The sequence below is a fragment of the Nothobranchius furzeri genome, chromosome 7, assembly GCF_043380555.1.
Source record: "Nothobranchius furzeri strain GRZ-AD chromosome 7, NfurGRZ-RIMD1, whole genome shotgun sequence".
Classification (NCBI taxonomy): Eukaryota; Metazoa; Chordata; class Actinopteri; order Cyprinodontiformes; family Nothobranchiidae; genus Nothobranchius; species Nothobranchius furzeri.
The window spans coordinates 78,722,271-78,743,229 of record NC_091747.1 but is presented as its reverse complement, the minus strand read 5'-3'; the positions used below and the strand labels follow the sequence as shown (position 1 = coordinate 78,743,229).

Genomic DNA, 20,959 nt, shown 5'->3' with positions numbered 1-20,959 from the left:
CTGTAATGTTAAGCTGTGACGTAAACACGAGGCTAACTGATAGGAGAACATGTATCTGCAGACACACTGACGATCAGGATCTTTGGTCGTTTTGCTGATGAACCCTTAAACGGCTTGGTCTAAAAGAAGAGAACTGGCCTGTTCTGAGCAGGAAGATGACATGTTTGATTTTCAAAGTGAATTTGAAGAGAAAGCTGAAAAAAGTTTGTCTTGATCAACATAAATGTCTATACCACTTCGCTTTTACATGTTGTTTTTTGGCAGCACTGCTGCTGCAAAAAGAAGAAAGTTTTCAATTAAGGCATCAACACAGGCCGAGCTGCGAGTCTCAAGAGTAAGAAATAAACCAGAACAAATAATATGTACAGAGGTACGATAATACGTGCTACTCAAGCATCCTTGTGTTCCACCGGCTAGATGTGAGGCAAGAGAAACACCAGGTTGTGCTGCGGGCGTCGCCAACACCCATGCCTACGGTTTTGGGGTTTAATGGTTTGCATGAGAGAAGAAAAATAAGGACACAGTAGGTTTGAAGGTTTCTCTGAAGCTGTCAGGGCGCCTTCCCGTCGGGACTGAAGTGGTACCTGACAGGAGGACCAGGGAGGTCCTCGTCCCCATCTGATTCTGGAGCGAATGACACGGTGAGATCAACGTAGCGGCGTCCGGCTAATGGCTTGATAAGCTTCTGCATCCTGTGAGGATAAACGGGTCCACTTACATTCAGCCAGTAACAAATCATTTTAGTGAGAAAATCAGTGGAAATTAAAAGGAGGATGAGGTTAAGCGCTCACGTGAGCTTGAGTCTCTTCGAGTGTCCAGGCATCACAGGCACATAAAGCATCTTCACCCCATGAACAACCATGCTCGGTTCAATCCCATACTTCTCCTATCATCAACATTTTTAGAATTAATAACAGCTTTTAAAAATCAGGAAACGGCACTAATACAGACGAAAGCCTCACCCTGACAGCGCTCATGAAGTCAGACAGAGTGAAGTCCTCGTGGCCGAAGATGGTCCAGCAGTCCCAGATGGAGAAGAAAATGTTGTTCCTGGAACAAAGCCACGGTCACGGTCTTGCACTAAAACCGTTTGTCGTGCAGCTGAGAGTGAGACGGGGATGTGCTCCTACCTGATCAGGGTGTGTTTAACCGTGGCGGGCTCGGTGAGAACAACCACCGGAATGGCCAGGTTAAAGAAGCAGTTTTTAAAAGATTCCAGCCCATAGCCTCCGACCACCTTGATCAACTCCAGCGCCACCTTGGTGCATCAAAAAACACCAAACATCACTCTCTGACACCTCGTTTAAACAATTCAGGCACTTGTTCAACAGAAAATCTGTTGTTTTCCAAAAGCTGTGTCATTGTAGAGAATTTGGTCGAAAGGCAATAAATGAATGAAAGGCTGTTCTCACCATTCCAGCCACAGCAGCCGTCGCCGTGGCGATAGCAGGGATGATCTTCCCAGCGATACGTTTGGTCTTGAGTCGGTCAGCTGGCTCGATTGAATACATTCTGGCTCGAAGGGAGGACGCTGACGTGACAAAGTCTATGTGGCCGTTATTGTCATCATCTTTTTCAAACTGAAGGGAACTCATGTGCAGCCCATCTGCAGAACAACAACATAAATATGTTTTACACTAATACTTGTTCAGGATAAACAGAATACAGCGAGCTAATAATTCCCTTTAGACTTATCTAAAAGCTTCAGTTCATCTGAGCTGAAGTCGCGTCTAAACTCGTCTCCGTACCTGGCGTGGTCTTGTTGGAGGTGATGGCCTGCTCCAGCTGTGTGATGGCCTCCCTCTCCTCTTCGCTGCTTAGAGGCATCTTCAGCTGGTCAGGCTTCTTTGCTGACTCATCGGTTTCTATGCACTAACAGGCACAGATCGAAGCTCGTTAGATTTTCCGTTTCTCCACTGAAACAAAGATGAAACCAACAGACGCCTACTTTCTCTGAAGGTCTGTACTCGGGAATCTTGACACCTGAGAGAATCTTTGACACCGCCTCTTCAGAAAGATCCTGATGAACAGAATAGCCATGCAAGAGGTCATTGTGTGTGTGCGTGCGTGCGTGTGTGTGTGTGTGAGGCCTACCTTCACGGAGTAAGAGATGTTATAAATGTCTGCAAAGAGCCGTGCAGTGCTGATGATGAAGCTGAAGTGCCTGACGGGAGCAGAGAAGGTTTTGTACATTTGAATGATAACTGCGCGCGTGTGTGTGTGTGTGTGTGTGTGTGTGTGTGTGTGTGTGTGTGTGTGTGTGTGTGTGTGTGTGTGTGTGTGTGTGTGTGTGTGTGTGTGCATAAAACACAAACCAACACAAGAACAAACTCACAACGGGTCCTTCAAGTCGAACTCAATCGGTGTTGGGGGTCTTTTTGGGGACTGCCAAAACAAACCTAAACAGATAAAGTCAGGATGACGTTTGTGGCACAACTGATGTTGTTTAGAAGCTGCTGACCAACTTCATAAGAACTTACTTCCATCTTTTAGTCTCGTCTCCAGAGGGAAAGAGTGCAGCAGCTGTTGGCCCTACATGAGCAGCACATATAAACAACCCATAAGGCCTGAAGCTCATCACTATGGTTGCTATATAAAGGTAGAAAGTAGTACCTTTCTTTTGAAATACTTCTCAAACTTCAGACGGGCTGCAGCGATGCACTGTTCCCAATGACTGGGCCGTCGACTCAGCAGCTTAATGACCTGGAATGACCCCTCCAGACTTTCCCCAGCCTGCATCCTCTGCATGAACACAGACAGATTTTAAAGGCGTGCTACATGAAGAACACGCGTTTCCTGGTGAAACTCACATGGAGCACCGCTTCAGCTGAAGGGTGCATCTGCCAGAAAGCGTTGTACATGGAGGGCTTGTGGACAAACGCACTCTCAAACTAGACCACAACCAAAGAAACAAATATCAAGTTACTAGGACTCCTAACTATGTGCAGTATGGAAAGAATGATTATTGAGGCAGCGACACCTTATCTCTAGCCCACTGGATGGTGTGCTCTATAACGGAGGGAAAAGACTTGAGAGTGCAGAATGGGATCTCCTCTTCTGGAGGGTCCCTCTGGGAGGCAGAAGGATGGAGATTTTAGAGTAGAGGGGGAATTATTAATTATTAATTAAGCTATTTTAGAGAATTAAACCAAAACAACTTTTTCCATGAACTCACATGGCTGTTGTAAGACTCGGTCAAGTTTGGCACAATGATCTCAGTGTGTCCTTTAGTTCCCATGGTACCCGAGTCTAGAAGAGGTCTCTGATTGGACACACAGCGGCTGAAAAAAACAAACAAAAACAAAACACATCTGCATTGAATTAAGTATACGTGTGGTATGTGCATGTATATGTAACCTAAAACTTGTCGGGAGCAAAGTTTATCCCACGTGAGTGATCAGTTTTTGAACTGGACTGTAGAAGGTGTAAGAGACCCACCACCCAAAGATAAGAAGTTCTGAAGGTCTGTCCCCATCTTCTTACCCAACATTGCAACGTGCACTACAAATTAGGGGTGCTCCGACTGATCGGTAGCGGTGATCGGCAGATTAAAACCTGATCGGAGCATCCTCTCTTTTAAGTGGAGCTTGCATCTACACAGTGTCTTCACACACCTGTCCACGTATCTCCTCGCCTCCACATTGTCCAGCGCAGTGACCACGATGTTCATCGTGGAGTAGAAGGAGTCGTTGTAAATGTTCTCAGTAGCTGGACACACCTTGTGCAGGTGAGCCTCCACCTGCAGCTCTGGGTTGATCTCCCGCGTGGCTTCTGCTGCGGTCGTACTTTTTGGCTTCTAAACGCAGACGACAGGAAAATCAGATGCTCGATCTGATTCGACTCGTGTAACAGCCAGAACTAAAGCATCGACTCGCCTGGATGTGATGGGGTCTGAAGAGAAACTGCCTGTTGAGGTTTGACTTCTCTATGAGGTCTGGGTCAGTGATGCACACCTGAGAAGGTCACACACACACACACGCACGCACACACACACAGCAGTAAACACCAAAAACGGGTCAAACTGCAGGAAGAAGCTGAGGAAGACGTGCACACCTCCCCAGAGCTGCTGGCCAATCCCACACCAAGGAGAGCAAAGTTTTTAAGCATCTCACAACCGATGGCACCACAACCGACCTTAAAAAAAGAAAACAACGACGTTTATTTAGACACAATTGAACAGAGGTGTTTCATATGCAGATAAAGTCCAGTTCCTACCATAAAGACCCTGAGCTTGTGTAGATCAAGACACATGGATTCACCAATACAAGCTCTCAATCCGTCATATCGATCGCCTCGTGGAAAAAACTCCTCAGAGGGAAGAGACTGGAGAGGCCTGACGAGCTCCAAGGTGTCCAGATAAAACTAAACACACGAGAAACGGTTTGGGAGAGATCAGATCATTACAAGTGGGAGAAAACCCACCGATGTGCTACGTTTCAACGCTCTGACAGAACCCTACCCATTGCTGCAGAGGTGCAAACTTCCCTGTGATAGCCTTTAGAACTTCCTGACTGGCTATTCCTCCCACAGCTGCAGCTAACGGAGCCAGAGTTCCTCTGGCGGTCCTGGACAAACATCGCACCAGCTCAGAGTTTACAGGAGCCTGCGAGGGAGAGAGGCAATCAAAGGGTGTGAAGCTGGATCAACAGTGTGAAAACAAACCTGCTGACCACTAAGATGTCTTACACCTAAAGTAGGAGTAGTCTTATATTCAAATGCATACATTACATGTAACTGTATTTATTATAAAGCTACTGGACGGTTCTGACTATAATCTAGGAAGCATCATGTTCATTCTGAAAATCCAACATTCACCCCTAAAACCAACAGCTACAAAAGAAGGAATAAAATACTCACCTTGTTTTTAAGGGTGGTGTTCACCTCCTCAGTCAGCTTTAATAAAGTATCAGCATCCTGTAAACACCTGAAAACAGCAGAAACGTTCAGGAAGTCCCTCCTCTCATCCATCCATCACCTGCTTCACTCCGATAAAGCACACGGGCTAGTTCTGTTTACCCGACGTTGGGGAGTCTGCAGAGCTGCTCCTGAAATCGGTCCAGAGCCAACATGGCGGCATGGATCTGTAGCGGGGCCTGATGGGTGGATTTAAAACAACAATGTGACACTAACTAAAGGATTTGGATGTTTAATCAGAGTATGCAACTATAATTACTTTAGTTATCTGGTTAAACTGGTCTTAACTCGCCACTGGACAAAAGCAAATCTGACACTCTTACTGTTAAACACACATTCAATTATGAAGGGCATCAAGTGACCGTATGGATAACTGATCTGCTGCTGTGAAAAGCTCTCAGGTTTAGTTTAGCATGTTAATACAGCCGATTACACACGCCAGAAAATCCAGCATTAATCCATCAGGTTAGATCAGAAGGCTGTGTGAACATAACCTGGCCTAGCCCGGTCTTGGTAGCACGGCCAGGTTCCTTTCACTCAGCCTTCTCGAGAACGCGGAAATGTCAGAGTATGTGGGCGGGGCCAAAGATGTGCAGAGACATCAGTGGTGTCACCCTTAGACTAAGGAGCCTGTGTGCAATGTTGCTTTTGGGGACACCGACTTAAGGTTGCAGGGATTAACCGGTTTGACTGTTAACCCCGGTTACCCCCCCCAAAGACATCTCCAACTCCGCCTATTAAGAAAACAACAAAAAGACAACATTGCGACCCGCACCGACCAAAACAAAGGTGAAACTGAGGAACTGCTTCATTTCCATCTAGGAAGCGGTTCAAGTCTCCTGTGTGGGAATGTTTTAGATATATTAGATTTATTCCCACAAAGGAGACTTGAACCACTTCCTAGATGGAAGCGGAGCAGTCCTGATGGTTGTGCTTCTGCTGCGTGCACGCGTTCAGTTTCAATTTTGTTTTTGTTGGTGCGAGTCGCGCTATTGTCTTTTTGTTTTTTACGAGCATTGTTGGACACGTCGGGGGGGGGGGGGACTCGGAGATTAGGGTTGTCACGGTGTGAAAATGTAACCTCACGGTTATCGTGACCAAAATTACCACGGTTTTCGGTATTATCGTGGTATTTTTTTAAACATGTTACATTTTCAGACAACTACATAAACCCTGTATATAAGGAACATATTGTCCTCAGTTTGTGTCTAAATTTAGCCTAAAATGTGTTATTTTGTAATTATGTTGTTTATTTGTTTACATTTTTCCCCTTTAGTCTTTAAAATACCAATATTTGCCCATAACTTCTTATTTTTTGTCTGTTTGATGTCATCATTTTAAAAATATTGGACCAGATGATACTCAGTACTCAAGTAGCCTTCTAATCAGATACTTTTTTACCCTTACTTGAGTAATAAACCCTATATCAGGAAAATATTGTCCTCGGTTTGTGTCCTTCCAGTGAGCTTTGCAGATGTGGGAAAATGTCATCAGGCAGTAATCATTGTTAAATTCATAATTATTCTCGGAGAGAGACCAACTCTTATCTGCCCCTGGGAGCCCCGTAATGCATAGCGTCATTTCAACATAGGGGTGTCCGCGACACGGTTTATATGCAGGTAGCGGCGCTGCGGCTGCTTTATATAGCGACTCGTTGCATTCTCCCTCGACCCAAATCCTCGGATCAAGCATTTTAGCTAAAACGCTAACGTTAGCTTGCCTTGCGTTGACTGTAGAGTTGTGGGTGATGGTCACGCAGATGTGTCATGAGATTTGAAGCGTTGCTGCCTTTCACAGACACTTTTTCTGCACGTGCTGCAAACAGGATAGCCGTCTTCTATCAACTGTCCCTCGGCATTCTTCACATATCCAAAACATGCCCGTACGTCCCACTTTGTCTTCTTTGAGGGATAATAAATGTCCTGAGCGCTGCCGTCTCCTCCTTTGGCCATTATTTCAGCTTTAACTTCAAGAAAGTTTTGGTTGTAAACAACAAAGCGCGCATGTGCCGCCGGCAACTTCAGCAGATGATACGGTGGCTGGTAAGGGTCACTGCGCCTACACCGCAGCCACGGTAACCCACCGAGAAAAAAACAAGACGGTTATTGTTATTGTCAACTTTTTTACCGGGGTTTACCGCTACACCGGTTACCGTGACAACCCTACCTGATCACTGTCACTGAACTGTCACAGCTGGAGCTGCAGTCAGAGATGTTTACACCCCAGTGTCCTAACTGATAATGAATCGCACACGCAGGAAGCCCCTGCTGGCTGATTCTACCCGCCTTTCGGAGGCTCCCTCGAAAGACAGGCATGAATTTCAACTGCCCAATCAGTCGGTGGTGGGTGTGGTAGGTCGGTTCGGCCTGAAGCCGACCACCGGGGGAGGAGGTCTGAAAAAATGGTCAGTTGAGCACTAAAAACACACAAGCTTATCCAGATGTCACCACAATGTGCCCTACCAGCACCATATGTTTACTCACCTCTGGTTTACTAAAGTCTGGGATCAGAACCTGAGGATCACACAGCTGCTGCTCTAACGTTCCCTGAAATACATAAAAGTCAGGAATATTTCAGGTAGCTCATTGAAATAATACTGACTGACTTTCTGTGCCATCATGATGCTCACGGAAACTCACAAACGTGTACGTCTTTGAGGTTTTCAGCAGAACAACGAAGCCTCCGTGTGTGTATGTCGGGAGCTGCGACGTGTCTCCTATTTCAAAACTGTGGGGGGAGCGGACTGATACGACACACGCAGACTAAATCAGACTTAGGTTGTTAATTATGTAAAGACATATAAGACTGGCTGAAACTCTTTTGCTTAATAAAACACAACCACTTTGACTGTTTTTTGTCTGATGTAATGTAGACATGTCACCTGTAATCTGTCGTGTGGAACCATTGAGCTGCAGCATGCCTCCGACCTCTCTAAACACAACACTCTGGCCTGTCTGTAAGCCGTGGGGATGGTTGTCCATGCAGGTCACCACCCCTGGATTGTCCTGATGGAAACAAGGACGCAGAACACACCAATAACACATCATCTGTTAAAATAGTGACGCAACAGGGTTTCTATAATCAGGAATTAGAAGTGTAATCGGATTACCTGAGTAATACTTTGGATAAAAATCTCCTTGGGCTCCTCTCCTGTGGGATCAGACACCTCAAACTCTTCTCCAAAATCACAAAACACTCGCACACAGATGCCGTAGGCATCACAGCAGATGAACTGGAGAAGGCAAGAGTCAGACACGTTATCACCGATACACGAGAAAAAGATTTCTGAATGTTGTTCCCCCATTAGTAAAACTGGGAGCGTGGTCTTACCCTGACGGGGGGTTGTTGTGAGTGGCAGAACTTATTTACTCTCTTCTGTAGGGTCAAACTGGCCTCAGTCAGAATCACACACTGCAGAACAACAGCAGGGTCCACGTTTACAGCAAAGATCGCCGATTTTATCAACGATCCAAATGAAAACAAGCAAACTGCATTGCTTCCATTAATGAAAATCAAAAAGGTTTCCGTACATGATCCTTGATCTAAAACAACAAATTTAGCCTAAAAATATGTTTTAAATTGAAAAAGCAACATTAATTACCAAAATCTGACCATTTTAAACATGCACACGGGAAGTTGTGACATGGATCAGAGTACACGAGTGGCCTGTTTTATTGACTTATTTGTACCATTTTAAAACTTTCCCCATTTTAACACCTAACTGAACTAACGCAGCTTCACTGATTCTGTCCATGGCAACAGGCAGCATGGTCATTAGAACGAGCAACAGCCATGTACAGGTAAAACTCCAAAAATCAGAATATGGTACAAAAGTTCATTTATTTCAGTAATTCAATTAAAATGTGAGACTAATAAAAAATATATATAAACCCATGACATGCAAAGCCAGAGATTTTAAGCCTCTATTTATTATAATAGTGATGATTACAATTTATAAAACTCCACATTCAAAATATTAGACAATCAGAATATTGTGAAAAGGTTCAATATTCTAGACTCAAAGTGTCACACGCTAATAAGCTACTCAATCCAGAACACCTGCAAAGGGTTTCTTAAGCCTGATTTATGCTTCTCCGTCTGCGTCAGTGCGGAGACACGCAACGCCATTATCCGTCCTTGCGTAGGGCTCTGGCAGGCACGCAAGTACGTACGGAGTCGAGCCCACTTTTATAAACATCCGTCGAACGAGACGGATTACGCAAGCTTGTGATTGGTCAGGACGCCGCTGTTGTTTACAGCGCCGCCATTGCAAAGAGAGCCGAGGATAACTAGCGGCAGACACGGAGAAGCTTGAAGAATACCTCGCGAAAAAAACTCTAAAAACAAGAACGTTTAATTCTCCCGTGACTGGAGGAGTGAAAAGATGCGCAGCAAGCGTTTTATTTGTGGACGGAAATGACAGGAAACGTGGGTTTAGAGGTGGGGAGCGCATGAAGCGGTGGGAGAATGAGAGACAAATATGTCCGTGTTAAAAGTCTCTTATATACACAAAAAACACAATATAGACACTCTATCTTGGACCGGTACATGACAGGATACCACAGAACAGCGCTACGCCCTCTGGTGTCCTGCTGGGGAATTGCTTTGCAACACTCTCCAGGAGACGGAGAATTATGAGAGCAAAACGCTTCCATCAGTCCGTGCGTGTCTGTCCCTTGCGGAGCTGACGGAGAAGCATAAACCAGGCTTTAGACGGTCTCTCAGTCTAAATAAATCAAGTCTTCAATAAATGGACTTTTACTCCATATTCTAATTTTTTGAGTTTCTGCATGCAAGCCAGTGGGAATATACTACTATTTAAATTATCACCTGAAGAGCACCAACTTACTTGATACTTCCTGAGAAAACTGAGATCCGTGTTGTCATCCAGGGGTACGGAAGATGCGTCGACTTGGACGTAAGGATTCAACTCAGCTACTCGAGGGCATACCGCCTCCACCCTTTGAGAGCAGGGGAAGAACCAGGTCAACAAACACGAGAAGAGCCTACGAGGAGGGGCGGCCTGACACTGAAGTCTTGCTTTATAACATGAGTAGATTCGTTGGCTATGTTGTTATTGATCACATGACTAATGATCTGTTTCTAGATAAACAGGCTGATTGAAATACAGAATTAAACAGACATTAAGGCAAAACAAGCTTTTCATTTAGGCACCACGCGCTAATGGGTCTGATTTAGTCTAAGAATAGCACCAAGGCTAGCTATAGGAATCACACTGAAGCACGTTTTCTGGACATTCAAACCCTCATGTCTCATTTGCATAACAGCTAGCTAACAATTGATCATCCCACAAACACTAGCAGCTGTATCATCTTTCATAAAATGTTTTAAGACAAAAAATGAGCAAACTGTATCATCCTTAGCAACATGCACCACCCAGAAATCATCTAATCATAGATAAAGCAGACGATGCTGATTCTGATTACCGGGCAGCTCCTTGGTACGTCTCTTTTAATTAGGACTGCTCTTATGTGTATGTTTGTATTTATGTTTTAAGTGTCTGACTTCTCCTAAGCTTTGTTATAATATATCTTTAAGTGGTAATGTTGTATTTTTTCAGATGAAATATAAAACATAGAAAAACCATGACTGCTCATGCTCTAGTTAGGACTGGCTTTAGAAAAGGCTAGTGAAGCGTTGGGCTAAAAATGACATTTGATTGAAGTTAGCTGCTGGCAACACACTCCTCCAAACAAACTTTGACTCATACAAGTGTCATTCTGGTTGGTGTATGCACACGAGGACTGTGCAGATTATGTATAGTTTCTGTGTTCTGATAAATGTACAAAGAATCTGTGCAGTCCAATCGTGTAGCACACTGTACCTCCTCCTCTGGCTCGATACATCATCTCTGCGAATAAAGAAGTTGGAGCCAAGATCCCAGGTCTCACACAGCTTTGTGTCATGAAGCGTTACTGACTGTACAACACACACACACACACACACACACACACACACACACACACACACACACACACACACACACACACACACACACACACACACACACACACACACACACACACACACACACACACACACACACACACACACACACACATGCAGTAAGCACACAAACAAATCAAATTGAATTGGCGATGTTTGAAAATCACACAACCTAAAGATTGTGCCTACCTTTACACCTGCCAAGGCAATATTCTTTGCTAAACAAAAAAAAAAAGAGTGTAAACATCAAACTTGTTTATAAAGACCAATGCCAGAGTGCTGCTGGGCTAAAAGCTGCAGTCTTGCTCACCTATTTCCACTCCCATTGCTCCCATTCCACTGAGAAAGACTGAGGACTGGGCCATCTGGTGCATAGCACGGTCTCCGAGCACATATCGCTGGCGACTGGAGGGAGAGATGAAGAAGAAAGAGCGTGAGAAGATGAGTTAGATCAGGGAGAGAGGTGGTTGGTGATCATGTCTTAAGTTTCGAGTTATTTAGGTGAATCGCTGGCTAACTTGCCTGTAGAGAGAGTCGTCAATCTCCATCAAATCAGAAGCCATGGTGGGAGGGGAAATGGGGTTCAGCCGTTTCACAGATAGCGACTTCACCTATTAAACACCAATTATAACCGCAGATTATAAAACGCTGTTAGAGTTTATACCGTAAACCAACGCCCTGCTGTAACTTAGCAAGGTGGCTAAGTGTAACTGTCACCCAAGAGGGAAACAGAGCTTGACAACAACCGCTTCTAACACTCAAAGTTTAACTATAACAACGTGACTTACAAAGTACTACTATTTAGAAAGCTTGCTGATAAAAGCTCAAAGCTAGCTGCTTTAGCTAACTAGCAGCGAGTGTCACTCCTGCCGGCAGGGATGCTTTTTTTCGGTACAACACCGGTGGCGAGGACTTCTACATACACTCAATGGCACCCGCGTTAGACCATACATCACCAAAATATTAATCATTTGTTCAAGACAATTGAGCTTATTGGAAATATGAATAAGAAAATGTTTAAATGTTGTTAAAATAAGGCGGAATATCTTACGCGAATATCTGACAGTGAGCACGACGAAATACAGCAAATGAATGGCTGTGACTGGTTAAAAACTTGGAGTACTTCCGGGTTATCACAATCACGTGACCAAAATCCTCCAATAGGGCATTTTTTCATGATGAAAGTCGAAAGAAATTTTTTCATATTTTGTCAGATGTTTACCAAATAACGGAGGCTATTGAGTTATCAATATTTCAGATTACACTTTTGTGAGTTTCAAACAACACACACGCACACGCACACACACACGCGCGCGCGATTCAAAAGCTCAGCACTACAAACGTTTCAGATCATAGTCCTTTGGCGGCCATGGACGTAATTTTCACTTTAGAAGTGGGGGGGACACGGAGTGGGGTGGGGTGTGTGTGTGTGAATCTTTACAGTATGCTCTAATGGGAAACAGGCTTCAACACAAACAATTGTTTTCCGCTTGGTCCTAGAGCTCAACCAGTGTCAATTTAATATAGCGTAATATTGTTTTTGGATGGTAAAAAAAGCAGGGGTCAAAACTTGACTTTGGAAAAAGTGGGGGGGACATGTCCCCCCTGTCCCCCCCCCAAATTACGTCCATGCGGCCACAGGACTTAGGAATTTAGTTCTAATACATTTATTATTAATAGATAATATAAAACAAACATATTTATTTATAAAGTGTTACCAGAAGACGTTTTTAGTTTCTAATCAAACATGTCAAATATAAAACTATAAGTTAGGCCAATAAATACCCTACTGCATCTAATAAACACAATCAGACATTCATAGACATTTATTTATTTCAAGGTCCACATTTTGTTTTAAACAGGAAAGCCATTTATGTATTTGGATTTCACAAAGAATGTATAAAACTACTCAAATTAATAAAATGAGAACCAAATACAATCAAAAAACAATTTGGTAAAATTAATCGAAGCTCCTGAAAGACAAAGTGTGTGTGTGTGTGTGTGTGTGTGTGTGTGTGTGTGTGTGTGTGTGTGTGTGTGTGTGTGTGTGTGTGTGTGTGTGTGTGTGTGTGTGTGTGTGCGTGCGTGTGTGTGCTTGTGTTTGTGTACTTGTATGTACTACCTACTGAGGACCTTTTTCACTTCTTTCCCTACAATGTGAGGACATTTTTCAAAGTGAGGACCTCACTTTTTTAAAACAGCTTACCAGTTGTTTTAGTCATACGGTGTGAATTACGTTTTTGTTACAGTTAGTGTTAGGGAGATGTCTGGGAAATGAAATACAACTTGGAAAGCTGGAGAGGAATTTCTCAACCAGTTTAAACTGAAAGAAAACAACCAGAACATTTTTCGGTTTTCTACTTTTTAAAGGAGCAAAGGTCAACTTGTGAGTAAAACATTTACCTGTGTTTGACTCTAGTTTTGGGGCTGACGTAGAATAAAGAAAACCACATTTGTGCTTTTTAATCAAACAGCTTGAAGATTAATTTATCGTGGATTATTTACATTCACTTTAATCTGAAATACAAAGGGCTCTGTTTCGATACACAAACCTTGACTCAGATACAGCTCAGTAATTTTGTCTTTTGCATGCTTGTTGAAATATCACTCAGACTGTGGATGCACCCTCCCTCTAACCATATTGGTCAGACAGGAACCTCCCCAGTTCTCTAAAATCACATTTGTAAACGTTCCCGCAATAGACGCTAAACTCCAAAGTACCACCTTTATCCCACAGACAACTGTCTACAGGCTCACCCTTTCCTGGCAATGTGGGGCAGTCGTATGGCGCTACATCGGCTCCAGAGGATCGCAGTTGCCCCTTTGAGTGTCTCCGGCGGTGCACCGACTAAAGTGCAGAGGGAAATGTCAACCCTGCCACGGGTGTATGTCACCAGACAGATCCCTCCTGAGGGACTGAGGCTCCTCCACAAGTCAGGACAGTGAGTTAAAGAATGTATTCAAACAGAATATCCCAAATCAACAAATTTAACAGATTTTGTGTTGCTTGTGAGTTTCAGGCATTTCTGAACGATTCTGTGGCTGGCGAAGTAATATTTGCATCAGAGCTTTGGTTACAATGTTCGTACCCTTGCAGGGTGCAGTTGGAGCTTTGGGACTCTGACGACGTCCCAGTGCCGAGGAAGGAACTGCTTCAGAGAGTCAAAGGGGTTGACGGTCTGCTCTGTGTGTTGACAGAAAAGGTTGATGCCGAACTGTTGGACGCAGCAGGTAGGTTACCTAAAATCTTTCAGTTAAATAACCTAAAATATGGTCTTTCAGTTTATGCTAAATGTTTCATAGGTCCAAACCTGAAGGTCCTCAGCACCATGTCAGTGGGTTATGATCATCTGAATTTGGAGGAGCTGAAGAAAAGGTGACCCCCACCTTTCTGATTCTGTTGTCCACATTGAAATATGAAGAGTTATGATAAATGATAAATAACCCGCACTTGTATAGGGCCTCTCAGAGTAAGGACTCCAAAGCGCTTTACACTACAGTGTATCATTCATCCATTCACACACACATTCACACGCTGATGGTGATGAGCTACGATGTAGCCACAGCTGCCCTGGGGCAACCTGACAGAGGCGAGGCTGCCGAGCACAGGCGCCACCGGTCCCTCCGACCACCACCAGCAGGCAAGGTGGGTTAAGTGTCTTGCCCAAGGACACAACAGCAGAATTCTCTGTCTGGAGTCGGGATAGAACCTGCAACCTTCCGATTACTGGACAACCCGCTCAACCTGTTGAGCTACTGCTGCCCCAGTTCATGTGTGTCTTTATGTAGCTATTTATGCTTTCACAAATAAAACCCAACGCACAAACTTTCGGTATGATCAACATGGAATAAGATGTTTGTTTGCATGTGTTTCTGTAGAGGAATCCATGTCGGTTACACCCCGGATGTTCTGACAGACGCTGTTGCTGAGCTGACTGTCGCTCTGCTGCTGACTACTTCCAGGAGGCTTATTGAGGCGGCGCATGAAGCTAAGACGTAACGTTTTACACGCAGCCACACACTCCCAACACTACACATTCATGTGAACTTAGCACAAAGGAAGAAGCTCTGTGTTTGGTTGAGTATTTCTCTGTTGTACAACCCATTTCTAGCCTATATTGGAGGGAGCTGAACCCCCCCTTCACACATTACTGACTACTGAATCTGGTTAATTGAATGAGATGGTTTAAGTATGAAGAAACACAACATGCTGACCATGAGTCTAGTTTCTGTCTTCGTAAATTGGACCAGGTCTGCACTGATGGGGAACCAGCTTTGATGGAGGCTGTGTGATGGTGTAAGGCACATATGTCAGACTCAAGGCCCGCTGGCCAGATGCGGCCCGCGGAGCATTTTTATGTGGCCCGCGAGATAAATATCAAAAATATATTAAAACTAGCTCGCTGGCCGATTTTACCGCAAAGACTTCAACTCCCATGATACTTTGCGGCGTTAGCGCAGAGCCGACGCGCCCCCTCCTTTGTGTTTTTTCCAGTGCCTGCTGCCGGTCTGCAGCTCCGCTGTCTCGGACAAACTACACTCCTCTCACTCAGCTGTTTTCTGACGTTGAAGCCCAGAAACGGAGATTCTAGCCGCTCAGTAATGTGTTCACGACGGAAAGAGAAAGTTTTCCAACTAACGTCCAGACAGAGCTGATATAACTCCAGCGAGCAGCGACACGCTCAAACCAGCACGACTCTGTGGCTGCTGTCGTTGTTGTTTTTCCTCCCCGACACACAACAACGTGGTCAAGCTGCTCAGACATGTTCATCAGCACAAACCTATGTGAGCACCTATTGTCATCTAATGTTGTCATTATTATGATGAAGATGAACAAAACAACAGGAGTCTCCTCCTCAGCTCAGATCAACCCCATGATGCAGGTATCTGGCTGGAACAGGTGAGCATCACAGTAAACCAGTGGAGCAAACTGAGCATTAAAATATGTTGGTTTTATGCTGTTTTTCTGCTCCAAAACATGAAAGTTAACAGGTGAGATGTTGCATTTTCATTTAAGATAAAATGATATTTTTATTTTGTTGTTGGCCTGTGAGAAAAGATTTAACCTACAGTAAACAGGAAGTGGAAAGGCTGCAGATAGATGAATAGAATAGAAAATCCCTTTACTGTTCCTCAGTGGGGAAAGCTAGACGTCACAGCAGCGATGACACGTATTACAGGAGAAAAAAGGAGAATAAAAATAAGAAAAATGAATAAACAAGAAAACATAAATCCTGAATAGATTTTAAAAATGCTGATTATACCACAAGTAATGAATACCACTGATGCATTTTATTTAAAACTGACTTGCTCGTGTGTAATTTGGTTATTCCACATTCAGTGTTAATGCAGAAATATGTTTGTTTCCAAATTTAAAGGTTCAAAATTGCATATATGTTGATAAAGAAAATGTGCAAATTTGCCGTCACTTTTTCAAAAAATATTAAGTTTGGCCCTCGACTCCGTCCCAGAGTTTCATTTCGGCCCCGTGTGAGTTTGAGTTTGACACCCTTGGTGTAAGGTGACAGGTTGTTGTGGGTGTGCATCACGACACTTCCACATGCTGCTGAGGCCCATCCTTGATTTGATGACTTTTTCATAAATGCAATCCAAATACTCAACTCTGCCACTCAACCAACAAACATGTTTCCTAACGTGTGGAACTGTTTAAGCTGAAATAATCAAGGTCTGCATTCATGAAATACCTTGCCTCGTGTCTACCTTTGTCAGAGGTGGCTGGGGCACATGGAGAACCCTATGGTTATGCGGATACGAGTTGGCCAACAGTACTGTGGGTATTCTGGGCCTCGGACGGATTGGTAAGAATCATGTTTGTGTATCATAGAACTGATTTTTCTGTCAACTTACCGTTTCTTCTGTGTGTCTCTAGGCGTGGCTATTGCTGAGCGTCTGGCACCTTTCAAAGTCAGGAAGTTTATCTACACAGACGTGGCTCCACGGCCTGAGCTGGCCAAAGCGATCAATGCGGAATACGGTACGACATGGATCATGGTCACTTAGTCACTTTTATCGAATTAAGTAGAGAATTTTAAACTTGCCATCTTCCCAGAAAGTAAAGCTAATTTCTGAACTGCAGCTTTTTTGCTGTAATATACTTAAGTTACTGATGCCGTTTTCATGTTGCAGTCTCTATGGACGAGCTGGCGAAACAGTCCGACTTCCTGGCTGTTTGCTGTGCATTAACACCGGAGACAAACAAGATCTGCGACAGGAACCTTTTCTCCAAGATGAAAAAAACCTCCATCTTCATCAACACAAGCAGGTAGTCCAGTCACCTCCTATTGATGTGAGATTAAAACAAGACTCCTGACCCTAAAGGGAATCTACAAACCAACATGTTTATGTATTTATTTAGGACGGTGCATGTTAATGAACATAAATGTAAAAGCAGCTTACATGAATGTAAACATGCCAAAGGCTAATTTCCATCTGTTGTCCTTAGACATAAAAAGACATAAAAAATCATCATTCATTCATAATAAAAACTCCATCACCAAACTTACACATACACACCATTCTATTCACAAATAAAACATTAAAACTACACAACTCATCCATGATCACACACTTGAGGATCAGGAGAAGAACTTGTGAGCCAAGATTCAGATGTCCTAGTGTATTTCACTACTGTTGGTACATCAATTATTTTATATCATTTAATAATGCATTATTTCAAGTTCTAACTTTTGATCTCCGTCACTCAGTACGACTGTTGATTTCAGATGTAGAGAGCTGGCTTGTAGGAGAGAGGGGTCAACGTAACATTCGGACTGAACTGCAGGTTTGTTGGTTTTCTCTTGTGACAGAGGCGGGGTGGTGAACCAGGAGGACTTGTATGAGGCTCTGTCCACAGGGCAGATAGCAGCAGCGGGGTTGGACGTTACCGTCCCTGAGCCCCTCCCCACCAACCACCCTCTGTTTACCCTGAAGAACTGCGGTGAGTCGGACAGATTTTTGTACCAAATCCTCTGCTGTTAATACCAAACTCAGCTGTACTTTGTTGTTTTGATAACTCCCTTCTCCTCCTGCAGTGATCCTTCCACACATCGCCAGTGCCTCATACACCACCCGTAACGCCATGTCCGCCCTGGCCGCCAATAACCTCCTGCTCGGCCTGCGGGGTGAGCCGATGATCAAAGGGCTCAAGCTTTAAGAGAAAACCTGCTTTTGCTTTGGAACAATTAGTCTACATGTAACAGGGTTATTGCACCTTGTAGGCTTTTAATCAGTTTACTACTAAAACAGGCCAATAAACAGATTTTTGTTGTTTTTATTCAGTTTGATACAACAGCTGAACATACTTTACAAACTTCATGACTTTCAAACCGCAAAGAGACAATTCAACCAACTTATGGCCACACAAGAGACATACAGTGAAGAGAAACAATTTGGAGTGAGTCTTTTTTTTTGTCCAAATTTTCAGTCATAGTCACAAAGTGTGATTTTTAACCAATCATTTACCAGTTTTGAGGACAGACGTCCCAGCAGGTTTCAGCCTGTAAAACTATTTTAGAGGCTTTAATGTGAGAGGAGGCTGATTTTAAACCCAAACCGCAGCAAGTTCCAATTAAACCACTACATTGGTTTGTTCAAAAACACGGGTTTCTGTCCAGAAGCAAAGTTTTCAGATGTTTGATAACTATGTCCAATAAAAGCATTGTACTATACGAAAGGAGCTTGTCATGACTTTAACCTGTGAGGTGCCGACCAAACTGATATGGCGCGGTATGGGGGCCAAAATTAAGACTGCTGCCCAGCAGCAGGAGGCTATATAAATTCTGAAGCAAACTACCGACCTGATTAATGATAAGCTGGTGCCGGTAACTGAGAGGCTGGCACTGCTTACTGAGGAATAGCACCTTTACCGGCGTTACTACTAGATACGCTAGGGACTAGCAGCTCTCGGCTGGTCATTGACTGATTCACACTCCCTCTGATGTCTATTAGCATGGATAGGCTAGCGTTAGCCTGGACGGGCTGGTGTTAGCATTGGAGAGGCTAGCCATTAGCGTGCCTAGGCTGGCCACTAGCTGACTAGTGACTCTCTCGAGACACGCTAATGGCTAGCCTCTCCGATGCTAACGCCAGCCTATCCATGTTAATGGTCCGTCGAGGAGGTAGGAAATCCAGCTAGTGGCCAGCCTAGGCACGCTAATGGCTAGCCTCTCCAATACTAACACCAGCCTGTCCAGGCTAACACTAGCCTATCCATGCTAATAGACAGCAGAGGGAGTGTGTGAACCAGTCAATGACCAGCCGAGGGCTGCTAGTCCCTAGCGTATCTAGTAGTAACGCTGGTAAAGGTGCTATTCCTCAGTAAGCAGCGACAGCCTCTCAGTTACCGGCGCCAGCTTATCATTAATCAGATCAGTAGTTTGCTTCGGAATTTTTATAGCCTCCTGGTGCTGGGCAGTAGTCTTAATTTTGGCCCCCATGCCGCACCATAAACTGAGAGCAATGGCCAATACACTGGAGTACTTCCAAGGCAAAGACGTGATCAGTTCCATAAAACAGAACTCTACAACACAGCAACAACACTGAACTTCCCTAAAGTACGACGATGCTCTTATTTACAGGTTAGACAGGCTGATGGGTAATCACTCACATAGGATACAGGGAGTTTATGGGTCAGCTGAAACCAAAAACACTCCTTCTGAAATTATATTAGAAAACAGACAAGTCCTGTTAAAAAAGTGTATTTAAATGACGTGTCAGTAGACATCGTGCATGACTGATCGCCCATGACGGAAGAAAGATCCTTAACTCTTGACCTTTATAACCAAGGAAACAGCCAACAGAGCAAAGATGGACACTTGGAATAAATCATTTCTGTAAACATGTTAATGATATAAAAAGGCTCATTTGTCCAAGTGCTTCTGAACTAAAATATATTAAAATTACTGTAACGTTACCTGGGAAACGGTGGAAGTGAATACAAACATGTGTAAAGCTTTATCAGACAAACCTCTGTCCATGATCTCACTCTGTTAGTCAAAACCAGAGAACTGCTGACCAGAAAAACATTTCCAAGCTTAAAAAACATTTTTCTTTGTCACAGCTCGACTTTTTCAGCTAGTACGAAACACACGACCGCGTTTCATGATCATAACCACAGTAAATGGAAGAATTCTGGCAAAACGTGTGTATTTACAGCTATTTTAATCAGACTAATACTTTAGTATTAAAGGAATATTTCTGTGATTAAGCAGTTTCTATGTAAGAGTTAGAAATAATTACCATCTCATCAGAAAAATAGCCTTCACGTTCCATTTGATGGATGAGCTAACGGCTAGTCGGAGAGCAGAAGTCACCCAAGTGTGCTGGAAATATAAAAAATGTTTTCATTACTGTTTACTTACACCAGGAAAGATGAAATACTACTATCAGAAACACGTGTAAAAATTGCTGAAATATCCCTTTGATAAAAAGCTTTTGAAAGTCACCATTTTAGAGAAGACTGTGAAAAATGAAGGAAGGTTGAAGCTTTCTTTGAAAGTCATTGGTGCGAGTTTCCTCCACGTTGTCCTGATCTTTCCTAACAAAAAATCTTAAACTTGGTTCAAATGTAACTCATGAAGTTCAAACAGGACCACCTTCTCACGTTTTCACAGATGTAACATCCTGGCTAGGGATGCACCGATACGATACTGGTATCGGTGCCGATACAGATACTGATACCAGTATCGGTAAAAGTTAACAGATTCCAGTAACTGATACCAATGCAGTTGCTTGAAAGTGTTTTCACTGTAACTTGTCATTTCTGTTCACCTAATATTTTAGTTTTGTGATCACTTATACTACCTTTTATCTACCTCACAGTCTTTTCCTATTGAAAAAAGAAGAAAATAAAACCTGTATTCCAATTCATTGCATTTTTTTGTGTGGTAGAAGTATCTGTATCGGTAATCAGTATCGGCGAGTACTCAGATCCAAGTATCGGTATCGCATCGGTTTGGAAAAAAGTGGTATCGTTGCATCCCTAATCCTGGCCGTGACTTTATATGATTTTGATTTGATAAATGATGGTGTCGACGCTAGGCTAACATATGACAGCAGT

The 20,959-nt window shown here is 43.6% G+C and overlaps 2 protein-coding genes across 4 annotated transcripts; one reads left to right on the top strand and one right to left on the bottom strand.

Annotated features, from left to right (window-relative positions):
* Nucleotides 1-477: 477 nt before the first annotated feature.
* Nucleotides 478-12,073, bottom strand: uba6 (ubiquitin like modifier activating enzyme 6). Of its 2 annotated transcripts, none has more exons than XM_015954160.3 (32): nucleotides 11,933-12,073; nucleotides 11,404-11,492; nucleotides 11,192-11,286; nucleotides 11,071-11,099; nucleotides 10,760-10,854; nucleotides 9,764-9,875; nucleotides 8,245-8,325; nucleotides 8,024-8,146; nucleotides 7,796-7,919; nucleotides 7,554-7,657; nucleotides 7,398-7,460; nucleotides 5,017-5,093; nucleotides 4,858-4,924; nucleotides 4,460-4,603; nucleotides 4,216-4,362; nucleotides 4,054-4,134; nucleotides 3,876-3,953; nucleotides 3,615-3,796; nucleotides 3,176-3,281; nucleotides 2,981-3,070; nucleotides 2,811-2,891; nucleotides 2,614-2,742; nucleotides 2,481-2,532; nucleotides 2,336-2,399; nucleotides 2,095-2,164; nucleotides 1,949-2,020; nucleotides 1,749-1,872; nucleotides 1,413-1,606; nucleotides 1,131-1,258; nucleotides 963-1,050; nucleotides 792-886; nucleotides 478-692 (listed from the first exon to the last, which is right to left on the bottom strand). In XM_015954160.3, exons 1-32 carry the CDS (start codon nucleotides 12,056-12,058, stop codon nucleotides 551-553), a joined length of 3,252 nt encoding a protein of 1,083 aa, XP_015809646.3. In that variant the 5' UTR covers nucleotides 12,059-12,073; the 3' UTR covers nucleotides 478-550. The 2 variants fall into 2 exon arrangements, with proteins under 2 accessions (XP_015809646.3, XP_054607531.1); XM_054751556.2 differs by lacking the exon at nucleotides 11,933-12,073 and adding an exon at nucleotides 11,670-11,741.
* A 1,073-nt stretch (nucleotides 12,074-13,146) lies between these two features.
* On the top strand, nucleotides 13,147-18,574 carry grhprb (glyoxylate reductase/hydroxypyruvate reductase b). Of its 2 annotated transcripts, XM_015954161.3 has the most exons (10): nucleotides 13,147-13,267; nucleotides 13,619-13,823; nucleotides 13,979-14,112; nucleotides 14,185-14,257; nucleotides 14,761-14,877; nucleotides 16,612-16,700; nucleotides 16,772-16,876; nucleotides 17,029-17,164; nucleotides 17,709-17,839; nucleotides 17,934-18,574. In XM_015954161.3, the coding sequence occupies exons 2-10, from the start codon at nucleotides 13,651-13,653 to the stop codon at nucleotides 18,053-18,055; spliced, it is 1,080 nt and encodes a 359-aa protein (XP_015809647.3). In that variant the 5' UTR covers nucleotides 13,147-13,267; nucleotides 13,619-13,650; the 3' UTR covers nucleotides 18,056-18,574. The 2 variants fall into 2 exon arrangements, with proteins under 2 accessions (XP_015809647.3, XP_070409915.1); XM_070553814.1 differs by lacking the exon at nucleotides 13,147-13,267 and having other exon boundaries at nucleotides 13,559-13,823.
* The last annotated feature ends 2,385 nt before the right edge of the window (nucleotides 18,575-20,959 follow it).